Source organism: Oxyura jamaicensis, chromosome 1 (genome assembly GCF_011077185.1).
Source record: "Oxyura jamaicensis isolate SHBP4307 breed ruddy duck chromosome 1, BPBGC_Ojam_1.0, whole genome shotgun sequence".
NCBI lineage: Eukaryota > Metazoa > Chordata > Aves > Anseriformes > Anatidae > Oxyura > Oxyura jamaicensis.
In genome coordinates, this window is record NC_048893.1 from 56867672 (window position 1) to 56892237 (window position 24566).

At 41.7% G+C, this 24566-nt stretch overlaps 1 protein-coding gene across 2 annotated transcripts in view; it reads right to left on the reverse strand.

Annotated features, from left to right (window-relative positions):
* CHST11 (carbohydrate sulfotransferase 11) overlaps positions 1–24566 on the reverse strand; it is a 173902-nt gene that overhangs the window by 80693 nt on the left and 68643 nt on the right. For both annotated transcript variants that reach the window (XM_035341528.1, XM_035341523.1), the window contains exon 2: positions 16463–16548. In XM_035341528.1, coding sequence (XP_035197419.1) covers positions 16463–16548 — 86 coding nt within the window. The remainder of the gene's footprint in view (positions 1–16462; positions 16549–24566) is intronic.

A 24566-nucleotide genomic window follows, 5' to 3' on the forward strand; every position in this document is an offset into this window, starting at 1 on the left:
AGCTTGGCTCTCTCCGTAATGTATTCTTCATATGACAGGCATTTATTAGCTCTCACTGATGACTCCACAGACACCCCGCTATGCACAGAGAGCCTGTCTACACATTAAAACTTAATGCACAAAGCAAGAATTATTGATGTTAGCTCTGTTCTAAAAGGGTATATCAGCAGGATTTTATTTTTTTTTTCTGTCATGGCGTTATTTTCCTTGGCTACTGAATAATCACAGATTTTTAATTTTACCTGAAGCTAGTGGCTGAAAACACCTATTATTTTCCCCATAGTATTATTTTCCCCCAAACTACTGTCTTTTTATGTGTTGGTTGTGTGGTTTTTGTTGCGTGTGTGTTTTTTTTTTCATACACCTTCACAGACACATTAAAATAAGTATACGTGATGTTTTAAGATTAAAAAAACAGCTGGGAAAACTTAGCGACTGCCTGCCGCGTGCTATCTGTATGCACGGGGAAGCAGAGTCTTAATGGAGCTCGTGTTATCCTCAGAATTTCAGCACTTCTGAGAACAGCCAAATGCTGATAATTACTGGAGCCAAATACTGCACGAAGATGAATGCTGCTTTGAATACACACGCACAATTGTCTCCACTTTACTGGAAGTATATATGCTATAAACAGGCAGGAGCTAAGTGATCTGCTTTGCATTGATCTGATGAAGCACCGCAAAGACCGGCACACACCGGCCCTGCTGCTCACAGACCCCCACCACGCAGGAGCTGGGTGCCACGCTGAACCACAGGGCTAGCACGCAGGGCCACAGGGTGCCCACCAAGGCTTGGCCGGGCCTTCTGGAGACCCCGCATGAGGTTTCTAAAAGCATCTACATCCTTGACACCTGGGATTCCCAAAAAACCTACAGTATCGCAGTCTTTTGGGAAAACCACCACCAAGCTGATGTCTCTAATTACAGTTCTTAAAACCAAAATATTTTTTGGTTTTCTATTTTATATAACCTTTGTATTTTTGCATAACCATATAAATAACAATATATATAGTTTTATTTTTTATATAACTTGGGGCAGCTGGATGCACCTTGCCCAGGAAGATGTGGCTGGAACCTGCCCAAAAGCACACCTTGCTCTGACGCATCCCTAGCCACCCGCAAGACCCACAAGGTGAGCAAAAGCAGATGCAGAATGCTGCTGCTCTGCTTTGGTAGAATAGGACACTTGGTCTTCATCCCTTTGCCGATTTGAGGATCTCCGCAAAGGCTCTACAAAAAATAGGATAAAAAAGCCTTAAAGTCGAGCAGTTGAAGTGCTCCCCCAGTTTCTTTTCCTCTGACTGCAGATAGAGGACGCGCTTTCCAAAGTGCCTAAATGCCCGCCCCTTAGACTTAACAACCAGAAACATGAATGAATCACTCACTTTTCTAATTGCCAAAGCCAGACTGGAAACAGGTTTCAACCTAAGAGAGACAGGCATTTTGGAAGCTTTTACCCTGTGCCTAAGTGTAATTTCCACTAGCAGACTGTGCCACTTAGGGTAATGCAAATGGCGAGTTAGACCAGATATAGCAAGGGCCTATAATCTTTTAGCTATGTTTAAACAAACGAGAGGTCAATGAGCTATTTACACAAATCCATTTTTAGGTTTCATAAAATTGTGGTTAAAAAAAAAAAAAAATCAAGTGTGGCTTTTATTGTCAGGAAAGAATGTGACAGTGCCTAGGTATCCCTTTGGTGTCCCTTTTTGAAGATGGAATGAAATGGAATGATTTGTTTAATGGGTATATTTGATAAGGGAACATTTATGCATTTTTTCAGGAATAAAAGCAAAGAATGCTGTTCCAGCTAGACATTTCTTTTCATTTTTGTTATACAGACAGGGCTTGATTACAGTGTAGGGAAATGGACTGAAAGAGCAGATGTATCATTTTTCTCACAGGTAGTCAGAAGGGTATTTTACGGAGTATGGAAGAGTTGGAAGGCAGATGATCCAAAGCATAATTGAAGAATGATATTTAAACAGGTTACATTTGTGCCCTCAGGCATTAAACATAGGAGACTGCTTTTAATTCTCAACACAGGAGCACACCTTGCTCCAAAGCAAATGAACACAACGAACAATTTTGTTTCAGGGATGTGCAGTAACCGACAGCTAGCAACTGGGAAATTCTCTGCAATAAGAAATAACGGGGAAATTGTACCACTTTATCTGAAGTTATTTAGTCTAAGCCAGATGCTATTCAAGTTCAATATTCATCACCGTTCATTACGGTGTATTATCGTCTTTCCAGCAGTTTCAGAGCAGAGATCAAACACGTCTGGGGGTAATACAGGCCATAGCAAGACCGTGTAAAGGCTGCCCCTGGGTCTGGGCTGCGGTGCAGGGGTGCAGCACAACTGGGTGGGACACAGGTCCCAGGTGGGATGCAGGTCCCTGAGCCTAAGGGTGGTAGTGAACGAGGTTGGGCAGGTGGCAGAGCCCCCCATACACACACACGCTGAGGCACCATCTCTGTCCCCTGCTGCGATGTCCCAGTTACATGCAACCCCGCTGTGCTCTTGGACGCCGTGGTGATGGCTGAAGGGCATTCAAGGCATGTAGGATTTCAGCATTTAGCATTGTACACTATTTTGTTCAAGCTCTGCATGTAGTGTCAACTTTAGTATCTGATTGCAGAAAGTTAAGAGGCAGCTTTCTAAGGGTTTCAGCCCTCAGTAAGCTGTGTGCTCTGTGTTATACAGCAGCTCAGCCTCTTTAAAACCCCTTGGTTCCCAGCATCTGACACGTTCACATCCTGTTTAACAACTGAGCACCACATTAACCCTTTCCAATAAAAACAACATATATTAATTAGCAAATTTCAGTGCGGTCTACGTCAATGACACATTAGTGTGCCATGATTAATGTTTTGCACTTCATGCCAATTGAATTTCTAATGATTAGCCACTTAATTCTGAGCTGAAACAATTAGTCTTCCCACTGAGAATTACTTCTTTTAGCTCAAAGCCAGGCAGTGAAAGTACAGAGAGCCAACCATACCCAGTCATGCAAACAGATCTTTTGGTATCAAAATTCAGCTTTACTAATATGTATTTTGTATGCATAATAAAGCACTGGGCATACAGAAACATTGCTTTTCCAGACGGGTACAAATCTTTTGGCAGGACTGAGCACATCCCTAATTCATAGATTTCAGCAGCAGCTGGGGGATATGGAGATGCATGCTCATATTTGTACATGAGAAAGGAGTTTGCACTTGGTCTGTAAAGGCTTCCACACAAACACTGGCTCTCCCTGATGTTACGAAGACCAACAGTTTAGATTCAGTATATACTGGTGGATGCTGTAGTGACAATACTATATGTCAGAAAATCAAACTGTTACATCTTGGTTTAGATTTGTTACAGTTAGGACCAAATACTTGGCTTCACTTCAAGTGAGTGAGGAATTTAAGAGATACGTCTCAGAGCAGCTGTGTAGATGTACAATCTAACTTGGAACCAGTAATTACATTTGTCATTGTCTATAATCACCACGCAGACAATAATTCCATCACCAGTATGTCCCTAAGAAAGAGGTAAACAGGCATCACTCATTTTACAAATGTGGAAACAGAGACATAATGATCTGATGACAACGAATATCCATGGCAAAACCAGGATCTTCTCCCTATGTATATTGTGCAAAACCACTCAGACAATAGCATTGGCTGAACACAGCTGCAGCCCACCAGGAAGCGAGCACTGCACCTTGCTAGGCCACCACTGCTTCTCCTTTGACATTATGGTGATAACCGTACTACCTGGGTGGGGGTTCAATGAAACCATATATGCTCCCACACTTAGAATACATATCACGGAACAGACATCAGTTCTGCAGGACCAGTTGCACAGTATTGTATTCATAGTACAATCAAGGCTACAAACAACGTGAATGGAAAGTTTCCTTAAGTTTGTTCACAAAAGGGACTGACCCCAAGCCAAAGCAAGCACTGGGGTCTTCCTGCTGACTTCAGCAGCCTTTGGATGCAACCATCTTATGCACGGTAAAAGGGGACACTCTAGCAACTACAAGAGCCAGCAAAAAGGTCTCCACTGACTTCCAAAAGACATTGGACCATTTCATCACCTACACACTGACCTACCAACAGCATTTAGATTTTCTACTCCATGTGGATTTTTAGCTTTGGGATGATATGTACTCTAACACTTCAGTGTATGAGGGATCTGAGCTTACAGATGTGACATTGAAGAATCATGAGGGAGCATGTTACTTCAAGACACCCTTGCAGTGTCTGGGACATGTTACTTAGAAGGAAGCCAGAAGCAGCTTCTCAGGATTAATTTTGCAGAATAAAGTATCAACAACTGCAATATTAATAGGTTTGTTGCTTAATTTCTAAATGAGTGGTTTACTTACAGCGCCTGCAGCTGCAGGCTGAGGTCTCCCCCTTAGTTTTATCTTTGCTTGGCCTATGAAATTACCCTCCTTTCTCTGCTTCTCCAAAGCAGAATCAATATGAAGAAAGAACAAAGTCCCACACAGAAGGTGGCCAAGCCCAGCCACATCCAGACTGCTTCCCTATCCCCTATTATTCCCTCTGGCCTCTCTCATTTTTCAACACGTTTTTAACATAGCAAGTGGAACCACAACAGTGACTGTCTTGGAGCTTGCTGAGTGACCAGAGTTAGTGACCTTCTGCAGCTCGGCGCCAGAGCCATTGGAAACGATGCTCTGCACAGCTTGGCCATGCCAAAATCCACATCCATGGGGAGCAGCACAAAGCCTATGTGCACAAAGCAAGAATCTGAGTGCTTATTATTTTGAATCATTTTAACACGCAGCTTCCAAAGACAGTAGCAGCTTTGGCAGGGAAGGAAGGAAGCTTATTTAGGTTATTTTCTGGTGCAGATAACTGACTAAATGCATGTATTTTTATCGTGCTGCTGCTTACACAGCATGAACTTGTTAGTGACAAGACAGATCCTGAACCTGCATGACTGCAGGACGGCCTTTAATGCCAGATGGCAGTACTTTGCCAATGACTGGATAGAGAGGTTTGGTGTCTAACAGATGATACCTTCTGTCTTACTTCTTTAGCCACCAATTTAATTACACTGATAATGTTATGAGAAGCAGGAATCAATTATTCATTGAACCTGGCTAAGAAATCATTCTTTTATCCCACGTATTTTGTTTCAAGATCATTTACACTTGGGTAAAAAGGAAGTTTTCTTCCTCCAGCGTCAATATTTTATACAGTAACGCACTTAGCATCCCAAGTGAAAATTGAAGAGGCTCTGTCAAAGAGGACGAGGACATGACGATACTCTGTGCAAGGCAGGAAGATGACGCTTCAGAGCTCCACCGATCCGCCTGCTGCACCTCCGCAGCTGTGCAATTCAGCAATCGTAAGCAGGATGCACGGAGAGATCTGTTACATCCCTCTGGAAAACAAAGCCCTTTGATGCATTTACATCTCAGCCTCCCATGACTTTTTCAGAGGTTGTTGGAGGTGAAGCCGCAGATCTCACACTGCTTCTTTTCAGGCTCTCTCCATTTTTAATAAGCACAAGACCTGGCCTGCCATTACGTTCTTGACACAACAGATTTTTTATACATACTCATTAAAAGCAATACTGCCTGTTATAAACTCAGAAGATATTGAGCTCTCTTTAGCAGCAGACAGACAAATATCTTTTCTTTTGCCTGGTCTGTTTTTGCACTGGTCGACTGAAGACAAATAAATGAGAGCATAATTTTCAGACGAGTTTCTCCTCTCTATCTGCTTCGCCACCAACCGTCCAACCTCGATCTCCCACTGGCTGGCTGCACTTTGTGATAAAGCCACGATCATAAACCTGCACAGTACCCCATGTAAAAATATTCCAGTCTTTGTAAGATAAAGTGGTAGGAATGGGAGAAGGAGACTGAGCAGAGTTAAAGGCATTAGACCGAGAAGGAGACCTCGTGGTGGCTGGAGGAAATGGGGAGGAGGAGGAGGAGGAAAGGCAGGACGACAGAAGTGCATCTTGGCAAAGAGACAACCCGCCCCCCCTGCACACAGCTGTGAACTCGAGGACAGTTTACGAACCCGTGTTTACATGACACAAAGCAGACAACCCCAGCTGCACAGAGGGCAGCCGGATCGCGCCTGCCCTGCGGGCGCACACTTGCCTCACCCCGGGTTACCGAGGGAGCGCCCCAGCTCCGCGTGTGGCGCCAGCCAGCCCAGCGAGGCCGTGAGGCAGCTGGCCGTGAGGCGGCTGGGCCTCGCACGACACCAGCACACCCAACACAAAGCTTTCTGCAGTCTGAGTTACTCTCAGACATATAGACAAGCACATGTTTGTATATCCAGCTTTTCACACTACCCCGGAGCCCCTGAGTCCTTGACAGAGGCCAAGCCCTCCCTGGACAACTACGGGACTCATCTGCTCAGTCACAGTGTGTCCGTGCCTGGAAAGTGTGGTGTGGAAGGATTTGTTACCAGGCTGTAAATATGTGACATTTAACTATAGGACAGTCTATACACGGGCTTTTGTATGTCCAAAGCTATGGAAAAAAAAAAAAAAAAAAAAAAGCCTGTGCTGTGCCTACATAAACTGCTTAAAGTAGTAATTCTTGGCCATTATTTTACAGAGTGATGTCATTGGCACAACAATCTCTTCAAGGAAGAAAGCAGCAATTGTGGAATTACCCGGTACTGCATCTCACCTTCACCGCAGGAACCTTCATTCAGTTCACATTAAGTAAGACGTTACGCTTTGGAGAAGTTCCAGCGATTTCAGCTTCTCCTTCCCCGTTCAATGAAACATTTCTTTTCTCCTTCAGCTGAGCTTATTATGAATATTTAATGGATCAAAATGAACTGAAAGCTACCACTGTGCATCTGCTCTCCAGCTTTCCATCCATCTATTGACATCAAGGCTTAGTTCCCAAAATATGACATTAACTATATTGCTATGTAAATACAACTCCTTCAACCAACATTTCGTAAGTCAAACGTACGCATGGCAAAAGTCAAGCATGACTTGAATAGATGAAACTGTCCTCTCCTGGCTAAAGATATCTTTGTTACTTCAGCTCCCGCTGTCAATTCCCCACGCCAGCTTGTACGTTCATCTTCTGGCCTCTAATTGAATTAATACCCACTTCCCCTTACTCATCCCCAGATGCTTGTCCAAAATGATCTAAAAGACACAGCCCACATTTACAGGGAGGAGGGGAAAGATTTATATTAGGGCATCAGTTTGATAGCTACAGAGGCTTGCTAATTTGCCATGCAGCCATGTAATCTCAGTGCAATTCTGGCTGCAGGAATATAGTGATTTTTTACCGCATGTTTTGCTTTTAGCTCTTTGCAGAAACCACACTCAGAATAGTGTTCAGATGTGATTTAAGACTGAAGTGAAAGAAACACCCCTTCCTGGATTTTCCAGGCACCAGAAATATATATAAACTTCAGTGCACTGTAAGATTGCCAACACTCTTTGGTTTGGCTATAGTTGTCTCACCACCAGGAAAAAAAAAAGGAGGGAAATCTTTTCAGCATCAGATTTACACCCTTCAGGATTTCCTAGTGCAACAGAATATGTGGAATGGTGAAAAAGGGAGATAAGGCAATGGCTGCAATTATAGCTCCCTTTTGATCCCCAGATCAGATCTTTTAACTAAAAGTTTGGCCTCTTCAGAGCCTAGGAGTTTTGCCATCAATTTTCAAGAGATCAGGTTTCACTTTTCTCCCAAGATTGTGAATGGACAGAAGCATCTACACTGACAGCATACTGGAAAATGAGAATACGAAGACAGTGTACCCCTCCAGTGCAACTACATTATAGTCTCAGTGTGAAGGAAATATATTTTTGCCACATTTCTCCACTGAGTTTCACGTTGCCCTGTAAATGTAGGAATAGTTCAAACATAAAACATCGTATGCACACCGGGATATATAACTGTTACAGGTTGGTCAAGAAACAAAGATCTTCTTGAGTGGCCCCAATACAATTGCTAGTGTTGTTTGTCTAGAGGAAAAAAAAAAAAAAAGACATATGCAGTATAAACATTGTTTTTGCTGTATTCGAATGCTGTATAGATAATACTTTATAAATCCCCCTTATATTTCCTTTTGGTTTTACATCTCCTCGAGATTGGTAAGAAGCAAGGTCTGAAAGCTAGTGACTAAAAGCCGTTTAATTGTGGCTGGCCCAGCTGATGACTACCTAAGCAACTGATCTTTCAAGCTGATGATTAAAGAAGAAAACAAGAAAACAAGCCCAGCAGCCAGCACTGACAGCATTTCACAGTCCTAGGGGAACCCCTGTGACTTCTGCTCCCAAAGGTTCAGCTCCCTGCTTCTCCTGCCCTGACTACCAGCAGCATCGGCCTGTGTCATGTCGTCCCCCCCATCCTTCTGCTCCACTCTTAATTACTGCCATCATGAGGGTCTGGGGATGTCAGACAAACAGGATTGACAGGGCAAGGTACAGTTTTCTTATTTTTGCAGACAGACAAGCACACAAGATCTTTACCACAGGTCTTACTCTATTATAAGACCATGTCACAGATCACCATGACACAACTTAATGCCTGCTATAGAGCTCAGACTTTTGCAAAGAGGAAACCTACCTGGAAAATGTCACTAGACAATCTGTGCTTGATTTAACTACCTACACATTTGTGCAAAAACTCTACAGCCTGCCTCCCAGCAGTACCATTCAGTTCCTTAACATATAAGTGCCAAAATGCACAGTGGCTTCTGCAGCCACGTCCTTCAAGAGGCAATATTTTAACATTGCCTTGTCTGCATTATTTACAGAGGAGAAATTCTGAATCTGTGTGCACAATCAGAGAAGCAGATTATTACATTTTTACTGAAGAAAGCTTTGGTAAGGTGCAGCTAGTTAGATTACTGAGGTGAATTTTATACTGTCCATCAATGAGTATTACAGGTCAGTTTGTAGGTCTAGAGGTGCTGCGTATTAGTGCTTAGATACACTAAATCTGTAAAAAGGAGACTTGGGGAATCTGATCTCTTGAAAATAACTGCAGATTTTAATAACATATTCCATTCCTCCTTAATTTTAAAGTTATATAGTAAATGAGAATTACAAGACCAGTAGAGTAGTGTCTGTCTTCTCTCATTTTCATAATTATGCCTACTGGGATACTTTACAGTTCCTTAGAGAGAGAGAGAGAGAGAGAGAGAGGCTGTAGTTGGGCTCCTGGGATTTACAGAGATTGTCCTGTCCTGCTGCAAGCAGTCTATAATTCCGCTGTACAGAGTTAGGAAACCTCTTTGATAACAAAGACTACAGGAAAAAGAAAAAAAAAAAAAAAAGAAAAAAAAAGCAGATGTTTAGACAAACATGGTTGCTACCCCGCATGCAATGGAGAAAGCTGCCCAGAAAATATCTGCACCAGAAATGAGCAAGAGAGGCCACACTGTAAATAATTACAAGGTCTAGACAGGGAATATTAGGATACAGCAATTTAGCCGGGGATGCTGGAGTGCTTGCTAAGTGCAGGCAGAAATCCTGCACCCTCTCTGCAGGAGCAGGTGGCAGAAATCTGTGGTCATTACACCCTCTGCATTTTGAGATATAATTATTTGTGTTTTCATTACCGGTCAAGTTGGCATAAAACTTTCAGCTGGGGAGGAAAGAAAGAAACCTAATGCAGAGAGATAGGCAGGTTCCCCGTTTGAATGCTACTTGGTTCCGAGCAAGCATTTGATTGAACCATCATGTTCATGATCTGATTTGGAGAGAATTAAACACAAAAAGCTTCACTGATGCTGATCGGGCACTGGATCAGAGTGCTACAGCCCAGGTTTTCTTTCCACCCGCTGCACAAGTGGGTTTAGACAATTGTCTAATAGGGAGTCCAGACATCACATACAGATGTCCAGTTCAGAAAACTGTTTTATCTTCTCCCTCCAACACATACAAGCCTTTCGTTTTTGGCCACATATCCTGTATTAGTAAATCTTTCTTCTCATAATTTCATGCCTCCAGAAATCCTTTATACTTAAACTCATACACTCTCAAAATAATAAAAGATGACTCAAGAACTGGAGAAATTAAAAGAGATCTCTGCTGCTTCTTTTTCTATCAGGGAAATCAGAGCTATTTTGAGTGACAACTGTACTTTTTCATTTTGTGCAAGTAATAAGTCTTCTATTAAACACAGGTGACTAAAAATTCATTTCAATGCACTGCAGTAACTTGAATGAGCTTGTCCTGAGGATAATTCTGGCCTTGAGTACTGGTAGTTACTGTACATACTTGTCTGATTAATTCCTCTTGACTTACAAAGGCATCCATCACATCTCAAGGAATGATCTATGAAGCACATTGTACCTGAAATCCTCCCCTCCCCTCCCTATGCCATTTCCCCAGCATCTAAAACAGGCTCTTATCATTTGTAATCAGTAATTAATAACAAAGCATTCTCACTAGTGCATTTTTTTTCCTAAGGTTAATGTAATATTTCATCCCAGTCCAGCTGTTGTTTTACGACTTGCAAGCACGACAGAAAGTAATGTCTTTGCATACGAAGTCATCCACAGAGTAAATCAATTACCTCTTCTTTCATCAGCAGGCATCTGCTACAGCAAGGGAGGATAATTAGATACAGTATTGTTTACCAACAGGATTATGTTCCCAAAGTTTGGCACTGCACATTGAATTTTCTTCCCTATGTCTCCATTCTGCATCTTTTCCATTAAGGAGTTTTTACTCTATGACCAATCAAATACAGAGACTAAGAACTGCACTTACCATGCTGTTATCTGCATGAACCTGCCTACAAAGATCAGCATCAACCACACAATGTACTTTTTCAGTACTAGTAAAACTTTGGGGCCACTTCTTGCCCTCAGAAGGACACACACACATCTACGACTATTCATCTCAATCGCAAAGCATCAATAATTTCTAACCTTTTTCTTTTTAGATAAGCCTCACTATTTCTTGTACTCCAAAGTTCACATTAGGGTATCTGTACTGCTGTCCATGGGAGGAAATAAGGCAGACAGAACATATACATATGAAAAGGGGAGAAAAGTTAGTGTATAGCACTGGTGTATAGTACTGGTGTAATCTTCCTGTCTTACTGAAATTGGAAAGTAATATTTTTCCCCTCCTCTTGACTGCTATAGTAGTTTGGCACCTTGGGTTCTTCTTGAATGGTATAACTGATGAAGGAAGACATGTGCCTGGCTCAGGAAGCCCATGAGCTTTTGTGTTTTAGCAGATTATCATGATTTGTTTATCCTTCTTGTAGTCTGTCCTGGTCACCTGCTGATGGAGACAAAACCACAGGTAAACTGGTCTTTTCGTCATACTTAATGACCTGCCCTTTACTTCTTGTACTTCTACAAGAAGCCGTTGCACACAGAAACAAACTGCAGAGTGCTCAGTAGCTCAGGATCACCACGGGCAAAAATACAGGTTTTGGGGCATTTGAACCTTCGATTCAAAGTGCTGTGGGCAACACATACACAGAGCTCAGACCACAAAGCTCACCACAAACTTCTGTCCAGGAACAGTCACAGTCACCCACAGAGTTATCCTAGTGAGTTGTAATCACCTTGTAGATAGGAAAGTACCAACCCAGATGAAAGTTAAGCGATGTGGGCTGAACTGGGTTGATGTTTGCAGATGCTATCCAGACAGCCTGCGCCACAGATAATCATGCGGCATCTCCAAAAAAGGAGCACTTGCAGCCTGAGGTGGCTGAGGATGTATAAACACTGTCTGTGAGCAGCAAGGCAACCGCTCACTTTCTTTGCACTTGGCAGGAAGGCAGGGGAGAAAAGGAGTGGAAGTAATAAAAGAAGTGGGTCATTTTGGAACAACTGCTCCAAAACAATCCGATGTAATTTCATAACAGAAAGGCAATGTGAGGTCCACGGTTCTGACTCACCAGGTTTAGCAAATCACTAAACATCCTGGCTCCAGCTACCACAAAAATCAGCTACCTAGAAATGCAGCTCCTCAACAAAAAGAAATGTGTTTGAAAAGGAAAATAACAAATGGCAAACAGTTTGACCTTTGGTGAAACAGTCATGTCGACTGATGTGTTAGTTAGGCAATGTCAAACTAGAAACTGAAACAAACTCATCCTTGGGATGTGGATCCTAACGGATACAGGACTGTATCTCTGCTGTGCTCCTCACAACAGTCTAGATAGTTAGACCAGACAATGATTTCCTGGGAATTAGGTGTTAATCTTGACAACCAGAAGACAAATTCTAACTTAAAGATGCAATTATTTCCCTTTCCTTTAACATTGGGTCTATTTTGGCTTGCAATCTGCTGTAATTTGGTAGCGCTTTCATTACACCAAACAGCTCAATGCCAACCACTAATGTGTACAAGCCTCAAGTATGATGTTACCCAATTATGAACTTCTGGTGACTCCAGCTCCATGGGCTGATCCACAATTATCTGTTATTTTTGGAGCAACGGGCCTATACTCAGTCATACAAATTACAAGACACAGCTGCATTAAGTTGTCTTCTAAGGAAAAGTTTTGCAACTATTTGTTTACCCATGTACTTAAATTCCTGGGGTTTGGTATACCAAAAAAAAAATAAAAAAACTCAATATACGATGCAAGTTTATGTCACATTCCTGTAAGTCTCTTCAACAGTGTTAAGTTACATCTAGATTTTCTCTTTTGCTACTTGTGTGCTGAATCCTCTTTCTTTTTCCATTACAGCAATGTGGCAGAAGGAATATAGTTCTACTTAATTCAGATCCAAGCTGACTTTTTAACAAACCCATTAAAGAAATGCAGCATTTCAGCGCTCAAAATTTGGCATAGGTACCTCTGCACCTTGTTAGTAAACCTCTAACTGAAAAAGAAAGAAAAAAAAAATGATGACAGGGTCTCAGAGACATGTCTGCATGTACTTGAGGACCACAGCCTGTAAATTTGCTTACTCAGTGTAAATCCAGTTCAGTTATATTGACTTTTCTTTCCCTTATGGTATATTAGTGTTCATGAAAAATCTTGCAGTAAAAGCCCTAGAGAAGAAATCTTTTGTCCACAAACAAATGCATTTCTCACTTTCTGCTCTATTACAACAGGCAAAAGAGCAAAAGCATTGTTCCTAATTTTACAATAATCAAAAGGCCAGGTACTCAACTAAGACATAAATAACACATGGGTTTTTTTACAGACACTTAGTTTGGTCCTAACTCATTGCTAACTCTTAGAATCATAGAATCATTAAGGTTAGAAAAGACCTCCAAAGTCCTCCACCAAACATCTGAACAGTTATGATCAGTCCACTGAAAATTTGACTGTGATTTTCTAAAATTCAGCTCCTATAAGCCATCCTTTCAGTCACCTCAATTTCATTGCTATATTAGAATTTATTGAAGCCGTTTTTTTCTCTTTTCTTCTTTTTCCTTTTTCTTGTCACAATCATCCACCAAGTCAAAAAGAGATCCAAGAGGCAAATGATGGCATCTGCAAACAACCTAAACAACTCCATAGAAGGAAACAAAACAGCGCAGGATCGGAGAGGCTGTTATATGTCAACACAGTAAATACCCGTAGTCAAATCCTTGGCTGGTGTAAATCAACCTTTCTCCATCTGGTTTTACAAGGGCAGTGCAACCTGATGCTGAACACAGAGTTGAAAAGTCTTACTCATATTAAACTACAGCATTTTAAATCTGAGAGATAATTACGGACTCTACGTGGCATTTATTTCAATTGACAGCCATATTATCATCTCCCCTGAGAGGGAACAGCCAGGAGGGGGCTGCAAGCTAGGACCTATGGGCCCCTACAACCATCTCAAAGCAGGAAGCCACATAAACCCCCTTCCCTGCCCAACTCTCTTGGGGGTCCTGGAGACAACCGCAGGAATTACGGTTGCACATTGTTGCCTACATGAGGAAACCTGAAGCACATTAAATGTATGCTGCACTCTGTAGCAGAGGATGGTGAGCCACAGCTGGGTACTCCTATTACTAGATCATGTTAAAAACATGTACATGGACACATTAAATATTTAAAGTTTCCTACACTGAAAAAATTACATCTGCACCTAGCTTGTGGTAATCCAAAGCCATAGCTGCAAGGCATCTTTCAGCAGCCTAAGTATGATGTTTGAATTGTTCAGATTCCCTTGAACTACAAAGAGAACTACAAATATCTGCTCAATCTACCACTTCTCTGAAGCAGCTAAACTGGGTGCCAAAGGGTTCCTGTGATGGCACACACACAGCCATCAGCATCCAGGAGAAAAGTGTGGGCTCCCAACACCAGGAGTCAAGGGTTGAAGATATAACAGGTATTTTAATTATCTATATCTGTAAGAGAGAGGTTTTGGCCAAAAAATGTCTTATCATAAAGTTATTTATTCTATTGACTTCTGAGCTGATTTTACACATGGTAGATCATGACTGCTTCAGCAAAGAACTGCAGAGACCGATTAGGAGTCTGATCTCCCCTGCCCTCTTTACAGCTGCTAGTGAACTCCTGAGGTCAAGAACCAAGAACCCCACTGCCAACACACAGACCAGTCTCTCCTCTGCCACCTTAAGAAAGGCAAGACAGGTATTCAGGCAAAAATGCAAAAAGAAATATGACCCACATATTTGAAGAAATATTCCAGGGGTCATCTCCTGTCTGTTGTTTTATGTGTCAGCCCCTTCTTGCTGTCTTTTCTTGTTTCTGCATGCACTTGCCTGCCTTGTTAGTCCCTACAGCACTGAGTGCAGCATGCAAAGCCCCATCCAAAAAGTGAGCAAATGCCTTCTAAAAACAAATAAAGAAACAAAACATAAAAGTTTGTTAAGAAGGGATGTCACCTAGTTGACAGAAACACTTCAGTGTGAAAAACGTCATCTGCTTAGTATGACATCAGCTGCAAGAAATGCTGCGCTTACTCAAACACTGACTTTGCTGGCTGCGTCCTTAGAGAGCCCTGAAAGGCATGCTAATGCTTTACTTGGTCAGGGCATGCAGAAATGAAGGAGAGGCAGTAAGGGAGCTGCCAGCTGCATCCCCTGCTTCAGGAAGCTCAGAAAACCTTTTGAGTTGGACAAGCTTGCAAGGGCTCTGGGATTACAGCCCTTCAATGGATGGGGATGCTTCTCCCTTATGGGATGGCCATTAACAATATTAAAGGGCAAGGAGGTTTTACGTGACACACTGCAGACCCCAGAGAGAATAATTACATGACCAGTCTCTTTTCCCTTACCTGCCTTTCTTGATCATCTGCAAAGTGTGTTTAAATCTTTAAATTTAAACTGCAAATTCTAATATTTTTCCTCTGTAGCATTTGATTGTTCCTCTTCAGGGCTTTTACATGCACTTTCCATTTACGCAATGCTAACTCTATAATGGTCAATAAAGGCCAGTATATTAGTATGATAAACTCATGTTCCCAGCCATGCACAGAATTCCAATTGAGTTAGAAAGTCAGCGTATGTTCATAAAAACAACGTAATCAAGTAAATGGAGCTTTACCCCACCACGTATCAGATATCACATATCTTTAGGTTGTTGTCAATTCTTCACATAAATACTTTAAATCACTTAGATTTCATTTTGCACACTATATAGTAAGTCTCTTCATAATCAAATAGTATTTAAAACATTTACTGCCTTGTTAAATCTAACAAGTTAGATTTATTGGGATAGTCACTTTCCTTAACAGCCAATTTAGTAAAACTCAATGTATTCATTGATGTATAAATATATAATAGGCGGTTGTTAAACCTTAATAAATATGTTTAATAGTCAGCTGGCATTTTCTCTCAATGGCAGCACTTCCTCTCAGTTGCCAACAGGAAATGCTGTTCCTGAATGTCCCAATTCAACCCACATGTAGGGAATAAATTGATCCAGAGGACCAAATGGGAGCACAAATTTCAGATAACTTTCCTGCACTGCTTGTCACAAGAACTCGGATTATTGTAGGCTCCCACCAAGACCATCAGGTGTCAAATAGTGCATAGTGTAAGGATGTGTTAGCTACTGTACTTGTCTTGACCTCACACAAGTAATGAACCAGGACAGGAAGAGCAGCTGGCTACCATACAAATAATTTTCATATATTATTGCAATTTTCTGCCTTCCTGCACTTACTGTTTCATGCACAGAACGTCTCGTCACTTACTCTTGCTCTCACCCCACCCTGCCCCTCTGTGCTGATTGACAGATTAAATTATTAAGCCTCAGCTTGTACCTAGGAGATCTAAAGATATTATCTTAAGGCTTTTAGGTACCTAAGTAAAATACTTAAAGGAGTCTGCATCATTAGGCAACTAAAAACCTTCAAAAATCAGGCCTTTAGCTCAAACTGTAGAACTTTACGGCTCAGCTTTGCAGGCCTGAGGATCATTCCTCCAAGCAGATGGCAGCTACTGCATATAAATGATATAAAACAGACCAAAACACATTTAAGTTAAGCGAGACTGTATTTGTACTCTGGACTGGGAAGTTTGATCATAGCCACAAGACACTCACCTGGGTGGGATTATACAGTTCCTGAAGTGGGCTTCTGGATCCTTTCCGGCAGCAAATGTCCATCCCAAATGGATTTCTACGCATTACTGCAAGAGGAAATTGAAATTAATACAGATTAGTAACACTGGTTAGCAGTAACCAATTGCAATGCCTACAGCAAGAAGATATTTTCTGACAAATCAGGGGATTCCACAGCCAATGTTGTGTCTTAATTACTAATTTTACTTTCCCTAGAAATGATCCAAGAGCTAAATATTTGATCTACCATGGAAACTACTGAAACAAAGCTCTCTGGTTCCCATCTTATTAAAGCTGTTATCCAACAACTTTCAGCTTGGGTAGCCCAAAAGTCTGGTATAGTCACCAAAGCCAAAACAACGTGATTTTCAATTCATTCATGGTAGGTACCTGCTTCTCTGATCATCATGGAGCAGTCGGACTAACTCCTACAATTGGCATCTCTGAATGGCAATGCTTGAGCCTCTCTGAGCCTAAATACAGAGGTACACGGGATCCTAATATTAAAACATGGGATTTTAAAGCTTTTGGCCTATAGCTTTGGTTTCTCCTTGAACAGACACTCAGCAGTACACGATGCATATACAATCAATTATTCCTGCACTTTCTTGCTCCAAAATATATTTTGCTCTGTGCGTTGCAACTTAATATTTGGCTGGTCCATAAACCAACATACGCTATGGGATTCCAGTTGGGGGCAAGCAGGTTTTCAAAATAAAGGCTTTGTCAAAGGGCTGATCCAGAAGCATTTCCAAGAGAAATTTTGATCTGAGCCCCAGCAAGAACAGAGATCACCAGTTTTGGGTTAGGCACTCCATAGTCAGAAAAGTCTAAATAAGAAGTTATTCAGCTCCAACCACCCTCTACACCCTACAAGGGTGGAAAACAAAATCTTGGCTGTCTTTCTGATCTCACCTGGCCCAAATACCTCCCAGAAAAACACTCCTCTGCCCCCCACTTGCTATGCTAGCTAGAGAAGGGGCATCAGGCAGGCAGATGCCCACATCGTGCATCACGACGAGGGGAAACTTGTCTCATCAAGGTATAACTGAGATGCAAGCAGTAAAGAAGAGGTGGTCCTGCTGGGGATCCAAAGGCACTAAGCAGAGTCAGGCACGCTTTTACCACCACTTGCCAGGTTTTTAGTAGGAAACGGCTGAAGTGTCCTGTAGTAACAGCTGTGAACTGCACCACTGACAGAAATGCTATTGCAGGTGTCAGGCCAAGCGCTAGAGAATACTGTCAAGCTGTGCTTTAAAACAGAGGGCTTGTACATGATGATAATCGATATGTCAAGTAGCATGAACCAGTGTAGAAGTTTCTGCAGAGACAGAATACCGTACACAGCTCCACTCTGGAGACATAATAGTCTCCTTCACTCACTTCGTACCTATTTTTAAATCGAAGGCAATCATCGAATAATGTGTCGTGTCGCTTTTTCCCTGAGCAAACAAAGATTCCCTGCATCTCCTAACAGGACTCAGGCTATATGCTTAGTAAACAAACAGGCCAAATGTTTTGATTTTCTTCACAGATCAAACAGTGATGTGGTTAGAGGCTATAATTTTCATTTACATGTTTAAATACCTGATAAGCTTCCGAGAATACTTAGACACAGGGCACAGTATTGCCACAACAGCAAGGCAATCACAATGCGCCTTCATAACTGTTAACTTTAAAAACATTTAAAACTATTAAAACTTTTTTAAAAAAAATAAACAAATCACGTAAGTAATGTCAGCTTCCAGGGTCTGGGAGTATTTTCAGGAAGAAGACACTAAAGCAAGGATGTGAGACACCCTTAGAGGTTGTTCCAAATGCTTGGTTCCTGCTGTGGCAGGAGGAGCAGGGCCCCGAACACCGTTCTGGTGCCCCCTCGCCATCACAAGAGACCTTTCCAAAATGGAGCCCTCGGGTCAACAGCAAAACACGCCATTTCCACTTAAATACCGGAGCGGGGAAAGAGAGAGAGGGGAAAGCTTCAGTGTGTGCAGGTCATTGCGCTTTGATTAACCAGGATCCTGGAACACCGACTCTTTGTTCCAAAATGAAGAAGAATATTGTTCCCTAATTTATTACTTCACTTTTCATTTCCATTAAATACAGTAAACAGTGACGTGCATAAATGTATCCCTTCCTGCTTCACTTAACCAGCAGGTATCGACACAGCAACACTTTATATGCAGCAGCAGCAGCCATAAAGATTAAATTATTTGCACAATGTGTGGGATTTGATTCCCAAACGCAAACAAGCAAACAAAAGCCGCTGTCTCCCCAGCAAAAGCTAAATACTAATGGAGAACCTTACTCATAAAAACCCTTAAATCTTTTTTATGATTCCTGACATTGCTTAACTGGTTTGTTTCTTCAATAAAGCCTTGAGAACAAGACTGTGGAGCTCGCAGGGCAGCACAGCAGCTTAGCACGGCGCTTGGCTCCCCGCTCGTCGGCAGCAGCAGCAGCACGCACTGGTGCAGCTGTACTCAGCGCCTCTGCGCACACCTGGAAAATGCTCCTGCCTGCAACGTACCCACGGCATTGAAGCAAAGGGGAACATTCCTCCTTCCTGAGCAGAAATCCCACACATGCCTTCTGTACGTTGTCCGTAAGTGAATAACTATCATGAAGGTTTATACAGAGCTCAAAAAACACTTTCTGGCACACCTATGGACAAACACACCTCTCAGGTTTCCTGCAAACTGCTTTCTATCATCTCAGCTTCGCTGAGGCAGTGTTTCATTGCGTGAATGATACGACCTCTTTGGCCTGAATCTCATTTACAGCAATCTGCAGAAAGAAAACCGTAAGATGGGTGGAAATGGCAGTTCTATTAATTTTGACTAAGACTCCTTCACACTACTGTGATAGTGAAAAATAAAAATCAAGCCCTTTATCTTCACCAAATCTTCTTATTAACATAGTAAATATCTAAATTTACATTTTATGGTTTGGGCTGATCTCCATCCATAATTATAGTTAATTATAATCTAATGGTAAGTGGTGCACATGCATGGCTCCCTGGACTGATTAAAAGCTCCCGTTCATACACACCAAGTGTGTGAAGCAGCTGACAACAGTAGATAATGCCTTGAATGATTAAAGAGTGCTGTTAATACTGTAACTGCAGCAGAATCAGCAGTCCCCTGAATCCAGCCAGGACTGGGCAACTGAATGAACTGTTACGTTGTCACTTAAATATGAGAGCTGTAAGGACACCTTTCTTCCCTCTTCTGGAATGATTTTCCCAAAATGCAGTCAGTCTTGGTCCATCTCACCAGAATCAGTGCAATCAATATTCATTAATTTATTAGTAAATGTGGAGAACGCATCATCTAGGCAATAGTTTCTCAAGAAAGAAAGATAAGCAGCCCTGCTGAATTGAAAGCTTATCAATATGATAATTACCTATGTACATATACACATATATGTAAATAGATAGCAGGCCTCGCATTACCTCAGAACAGAAGCATCCATGTAGCATCCTTCTAGAAAACTGCACTTGGGCCCACCAGCATTAAGAGAAGCCATCTCACCTGTGAGTTGCAGTGAGCACAAGAACACGGCGCTACCCAGTCAAAACTCCTTATAGTGTTGCACAGAAAAAAGCCCAGGGGCTTTCCTACCATCTCAGTCCATTCCATGACTACAAATTAAAATGTAGATCTTTCAAATCAAAACCACTCCTTGGAAAGGCACAGTCTGGGAGCATACAGAGAGCTCGCTGGTCACCAGCCAGGCCAGGCAGCCTTTGACGCTCCTGCCATCATCCAACATTTGGTGTGTTTACCAGCATCTCCTCCCAGGTCCCACAGGCACTGAACCCGACAGAGCAAGGGCAGGGTTACAAATCACACAGTGGATGCACACAGCGAGGCTCCTATTAGATCTTGGCATCTTACTATGGGGGTGTCACCTCTGGGTTGCACCCGGTTAAAAAACCTGTGCCTGGAATAGTGCAGGTGGGGAGGGGGAACATGAAGACAGACAAGGAGACACCATGTAAAGCCTTCAGGTTTTTCCTATGACATTTCAGAGACTGAAGATCATTCATATGGAAACATGCAAGTCAGGCTTAAGTTGTCACCTCCACCTGGCAGAGGGGATTTATGGTCATCTTGGTCATCTTTAGCAACCTGGTCCCAGAAGGGCAGGTACTTGGTATATCCACAGGATGAACAACGACTGGAGAAAATACTAAAAAGAAGAATCCGTCTCACTGCAATTCCTGCCTCTCCCTCTCAGGAGCTACAGAGAAACTCTGAAAGGGAACATGGTGACACTTCACTAGGGAGATTACTTGCCTGAAAGGCTATGTGAGCACTGGGACTACCTAGAGAGAAGAGAAAGGGCTAAAAAAAATCATACGAAACAAAACTCTTGGAGATTTGAAACCAAAAGAACACCTTCTCACAAAGCACCAGAAGTGCAAGTGAAACCCTTTCTCATAAATCTGTGTTGGATCATGTAACAAAGGACAATGTGCAGTAAGAGCCACACAAAGTAATTGCCACTTCTTTAATTGTACTTGCAGAAGTAAGTGACATTTGAAACACTGAGGGCATGACTTCAGCAGGCACCTATACCGCTACCATCTCACAATCCAGTAAATGTCAAATGTTCCCATTTCCAAGACTTCTGTAGTATATAAGTTCCCTGATTGGTATCTAACAACCACTTTCCTACTTGGTAATGTTTCATTTACTTTGCTTGTATTATTCTCTTTTACTTCTGGCTTGCAAAACAACAAGAAATAAATGCAAAAACACCACCTCCATTCACCACCTCACTTAACTCTCTCATATTACAAATATTTGAGAAAAATTCCATGGACATGTTAATATTTAAGTTTTCATTGGTCTAAAGTACAAAGATAAAATTCCCTAATACATAAATCATTCCACTGCTTTGGGATATAAGACATCTTGTGAGGAAAAAATGTGAAATACGGCATTGACAGCAGTATGTTGAGACTCCTGTTGAAAATGTGATCCCATTTTTATTTTAAAGAAATAAGCCATTGACATTTGCAGGCCCAGGTTAATGCTTTCCATGGAGCAACATCTTACTGACAGTATGAGTGGGTACGTAAGCTAGTACTTTCCCCTAGAGCCTTAAACAACTGGGTGCAGGCTGATCATTGACCAAACATACTCTACCCAACCAAGACAGAAAAATCATCACAGCTTGGCCCAGGCAAGATAGTGGCATCAGAACATTTTCATATGTTTAAATATGCTACTGTCCTCAAACTTCCTCAATTTTTAAAGCAAAGCAAGAGTGAATCAATTATACCCATTCTGAAGGCTTAGAGATTGTCTTGGGCTGAAGATTTTGATGCAGTTTGTCCTCTGCTGTGACCCCAAAGCAGCAGAGAAAACTACTTCTATCTACACATGATGAAGCACTGAAATAAACATTCAAGCACTACACTGAACACCTTTCTCAGAGACACTGAGACATCCATAGCTCAACCACAAGCAAATGTCTGTAAAAAAAATATAAAACTACCATTCCACCTCTACTGGCAAGAATTATGTTCAGGTCAAACCAGTCACTATTTGAATATGGACCAAGCAAGGTTCAATCTGGCAATATTTTGCACATGTAACACCCTTCAAGAACGAAGAAACTCAGGGCAAAGTTGAAGTAAGTGACCCGAGGAATCACCCTTCTCCAGTTTGCCAGAGGTTCTTGGACTGTATTTTCTGCAATTTGGAAAGTCCTGTACACGTACTTCTCAGATCCTTTGCTAAAATCATGCTGAACAAGCTCATAATTAGTAACTGTCTCGTTCTACTTCAGGAAAACAAGCCCTTTGTAATAATTTACAACAATCTGCTCTGCAAGACTTCCCTCTAGCCAAGTCCAAATTGCAGACAAAATCAGAAACTCAGCACAAATAAAGACTACCCTATTTCAAACTTCATTAAAATTCCTAAGATCCCTTCAACAGACTAATCAGGCTAAGAACACTGAACAGGATGAAAGGGTTAATTTTTAATCAGCGACCAGGAGCATGTGGGTTGAATGCAAATGTTGGCACACAGCACTGGCTCCGCAGCATCAGTATCAGCATTTCAGATAGCTCTCTGGCACTCGTTTATGAACATTCAGCCACAGTTCACAGAGATCAACTGATGGATAGTAATGTTATGGGATGTTTGGGTCCCTGTGCTTTGCTGCACCCAGCTGAAGATTTTAGACTGAAGTATTGGTCCTTGATTTGAAGACTGCAGGTACAAGGATTTATGACAAGATTCTTGTCTGAACTCCTTCATTTTCTTAAGGCAAAACTTCAGCCTTCTTGTTGGAGGCTGGGAGATCTATTTTTAAAAAGTAAAAATCAGATTAGGTATTCTATATATGAGCATGCCAAAGTCTTAAGTGCAGAGAATGAAACCATATTTTTTCTCTACATTACTGCAGAACCAGATTTTGCCTCGTGCCTTACAGTAACAGGAAACACAGTGTTTTATTCAGTGTGAGAAACAAGCAAAAGCCCGTGATCAGAGCACCTTACCACGTGTAACACCACTGTGCCTCAAGGACAAACTAGAGACCTTGCTGAGCTAGATGCTCTATGGACATGGCACAGCAAAATGCCAAAAGCTTGATATTTCAGAGCTTCACCCGAGGAATGGGGATGATGTATTTTGGTTTAGCAATACAGGTTCATTGACAATCCTCGTCTGCTGTTTCTACTCCCACTCATCTACCACTGGCACCTACCGGAATAAGACTGTGGATGGATACAATGAAAGTGAAGGATGAAAAATGAAGAGAAGGTCAACACCTAAGTGGTGGAATGATTTCTGCTGACATGAGCAGCAAAGTCACTAGTTCAGAGACCATGAGTTAGTGAAATAATAATCCTCAGTTCACAGTTCAGAAAAAGAAAGGCACTGAGGTTAAAAGCTTGCACAAAGCAAATTAGTTGTTACAGGCCAAATTCATTTTCAGAAGCGATATGTCTATTCTAAGGTACTTTTTAAAGCACCTACTGTTAACAGAGAGCTGCAGCTGCAGAGATGGCTCACCCAGGTGCCTGTGGAGGTGGCTTCTTCCTCTGACCAGCAAGCCAACACGGGCTGATGCCTGAAGCTGCATGAAATAAATACTGGCACAGCAAGGAAATGAGTCTTAACATTTGTTTCTAAGTTCTAATCACTAATTGCAAAGGTTGTAAATGCCCTCCAAAGAATAGAGAGAGATTTAATTACTTTTTGCTTTAGACAAATTTCCAGAAATATATTTGTATTTTATCCTATTTGTTCTCAGATTAGCATGGGGATGGGTTTAATTGGGCACAGTGGGGAAATTAATATCCTTGGGTGAAATTATGCAGAGACTTAGATCCTGGGCCACCCTACGGACATTGCATGTGGCATAAATTAACACAGCATCTTTCCTGCTAATGAACAATGAGTAACTTTTTTTTTTCCCAGTAATTTTTTAAAAATGTTAATTCATGTGGAATTTCTTTAGAAGTCTCATGAAATTATCCACAAACCTTCATCAAGAGACTTTCCCATATGCTTTACTTCTCACACTAGAAGAGCTCTGATTCATTCATCTCTGTCCCACACAGGCATACACTGTTTTTAATGCAGCAAGGAGTTTTTGTGAGGGCAGACTATGTTAGAATTGGTCAGAACTTGTCTGATACAACAGTGTTTTCAATAACATGAAATGCAGATTCCCTGGCACTGAAATATTTCACGGGTCAGTTCTGGATGGACTGCTGACCACCTCAGCTGCAGGCTCATCTCTTTGTATTCCCAGGCTTACGCCATCCATTAGCAATGCCAGATGTCCCAAAATTGAAAAGGGTCTACTTCTGGTCTCCTAGAATTATTTCTAAGTCTTCATAAACAATATATATACACACACACACATATATTTACCACATAAAGTCTTGTTCCTTGTTCCTTTTTTTCTATCCCAAAAAAGCAACTCCCTACAAAGGAAGTAAGAAGCTAAGGATTTGTGACCAATTTTAACCATATGTATTTCACAAACAAATATGTATTATGAATATGCATGAAGAAATATTGTGGATCAAGAAAGAAGGAAGGAAGGAAGGAAG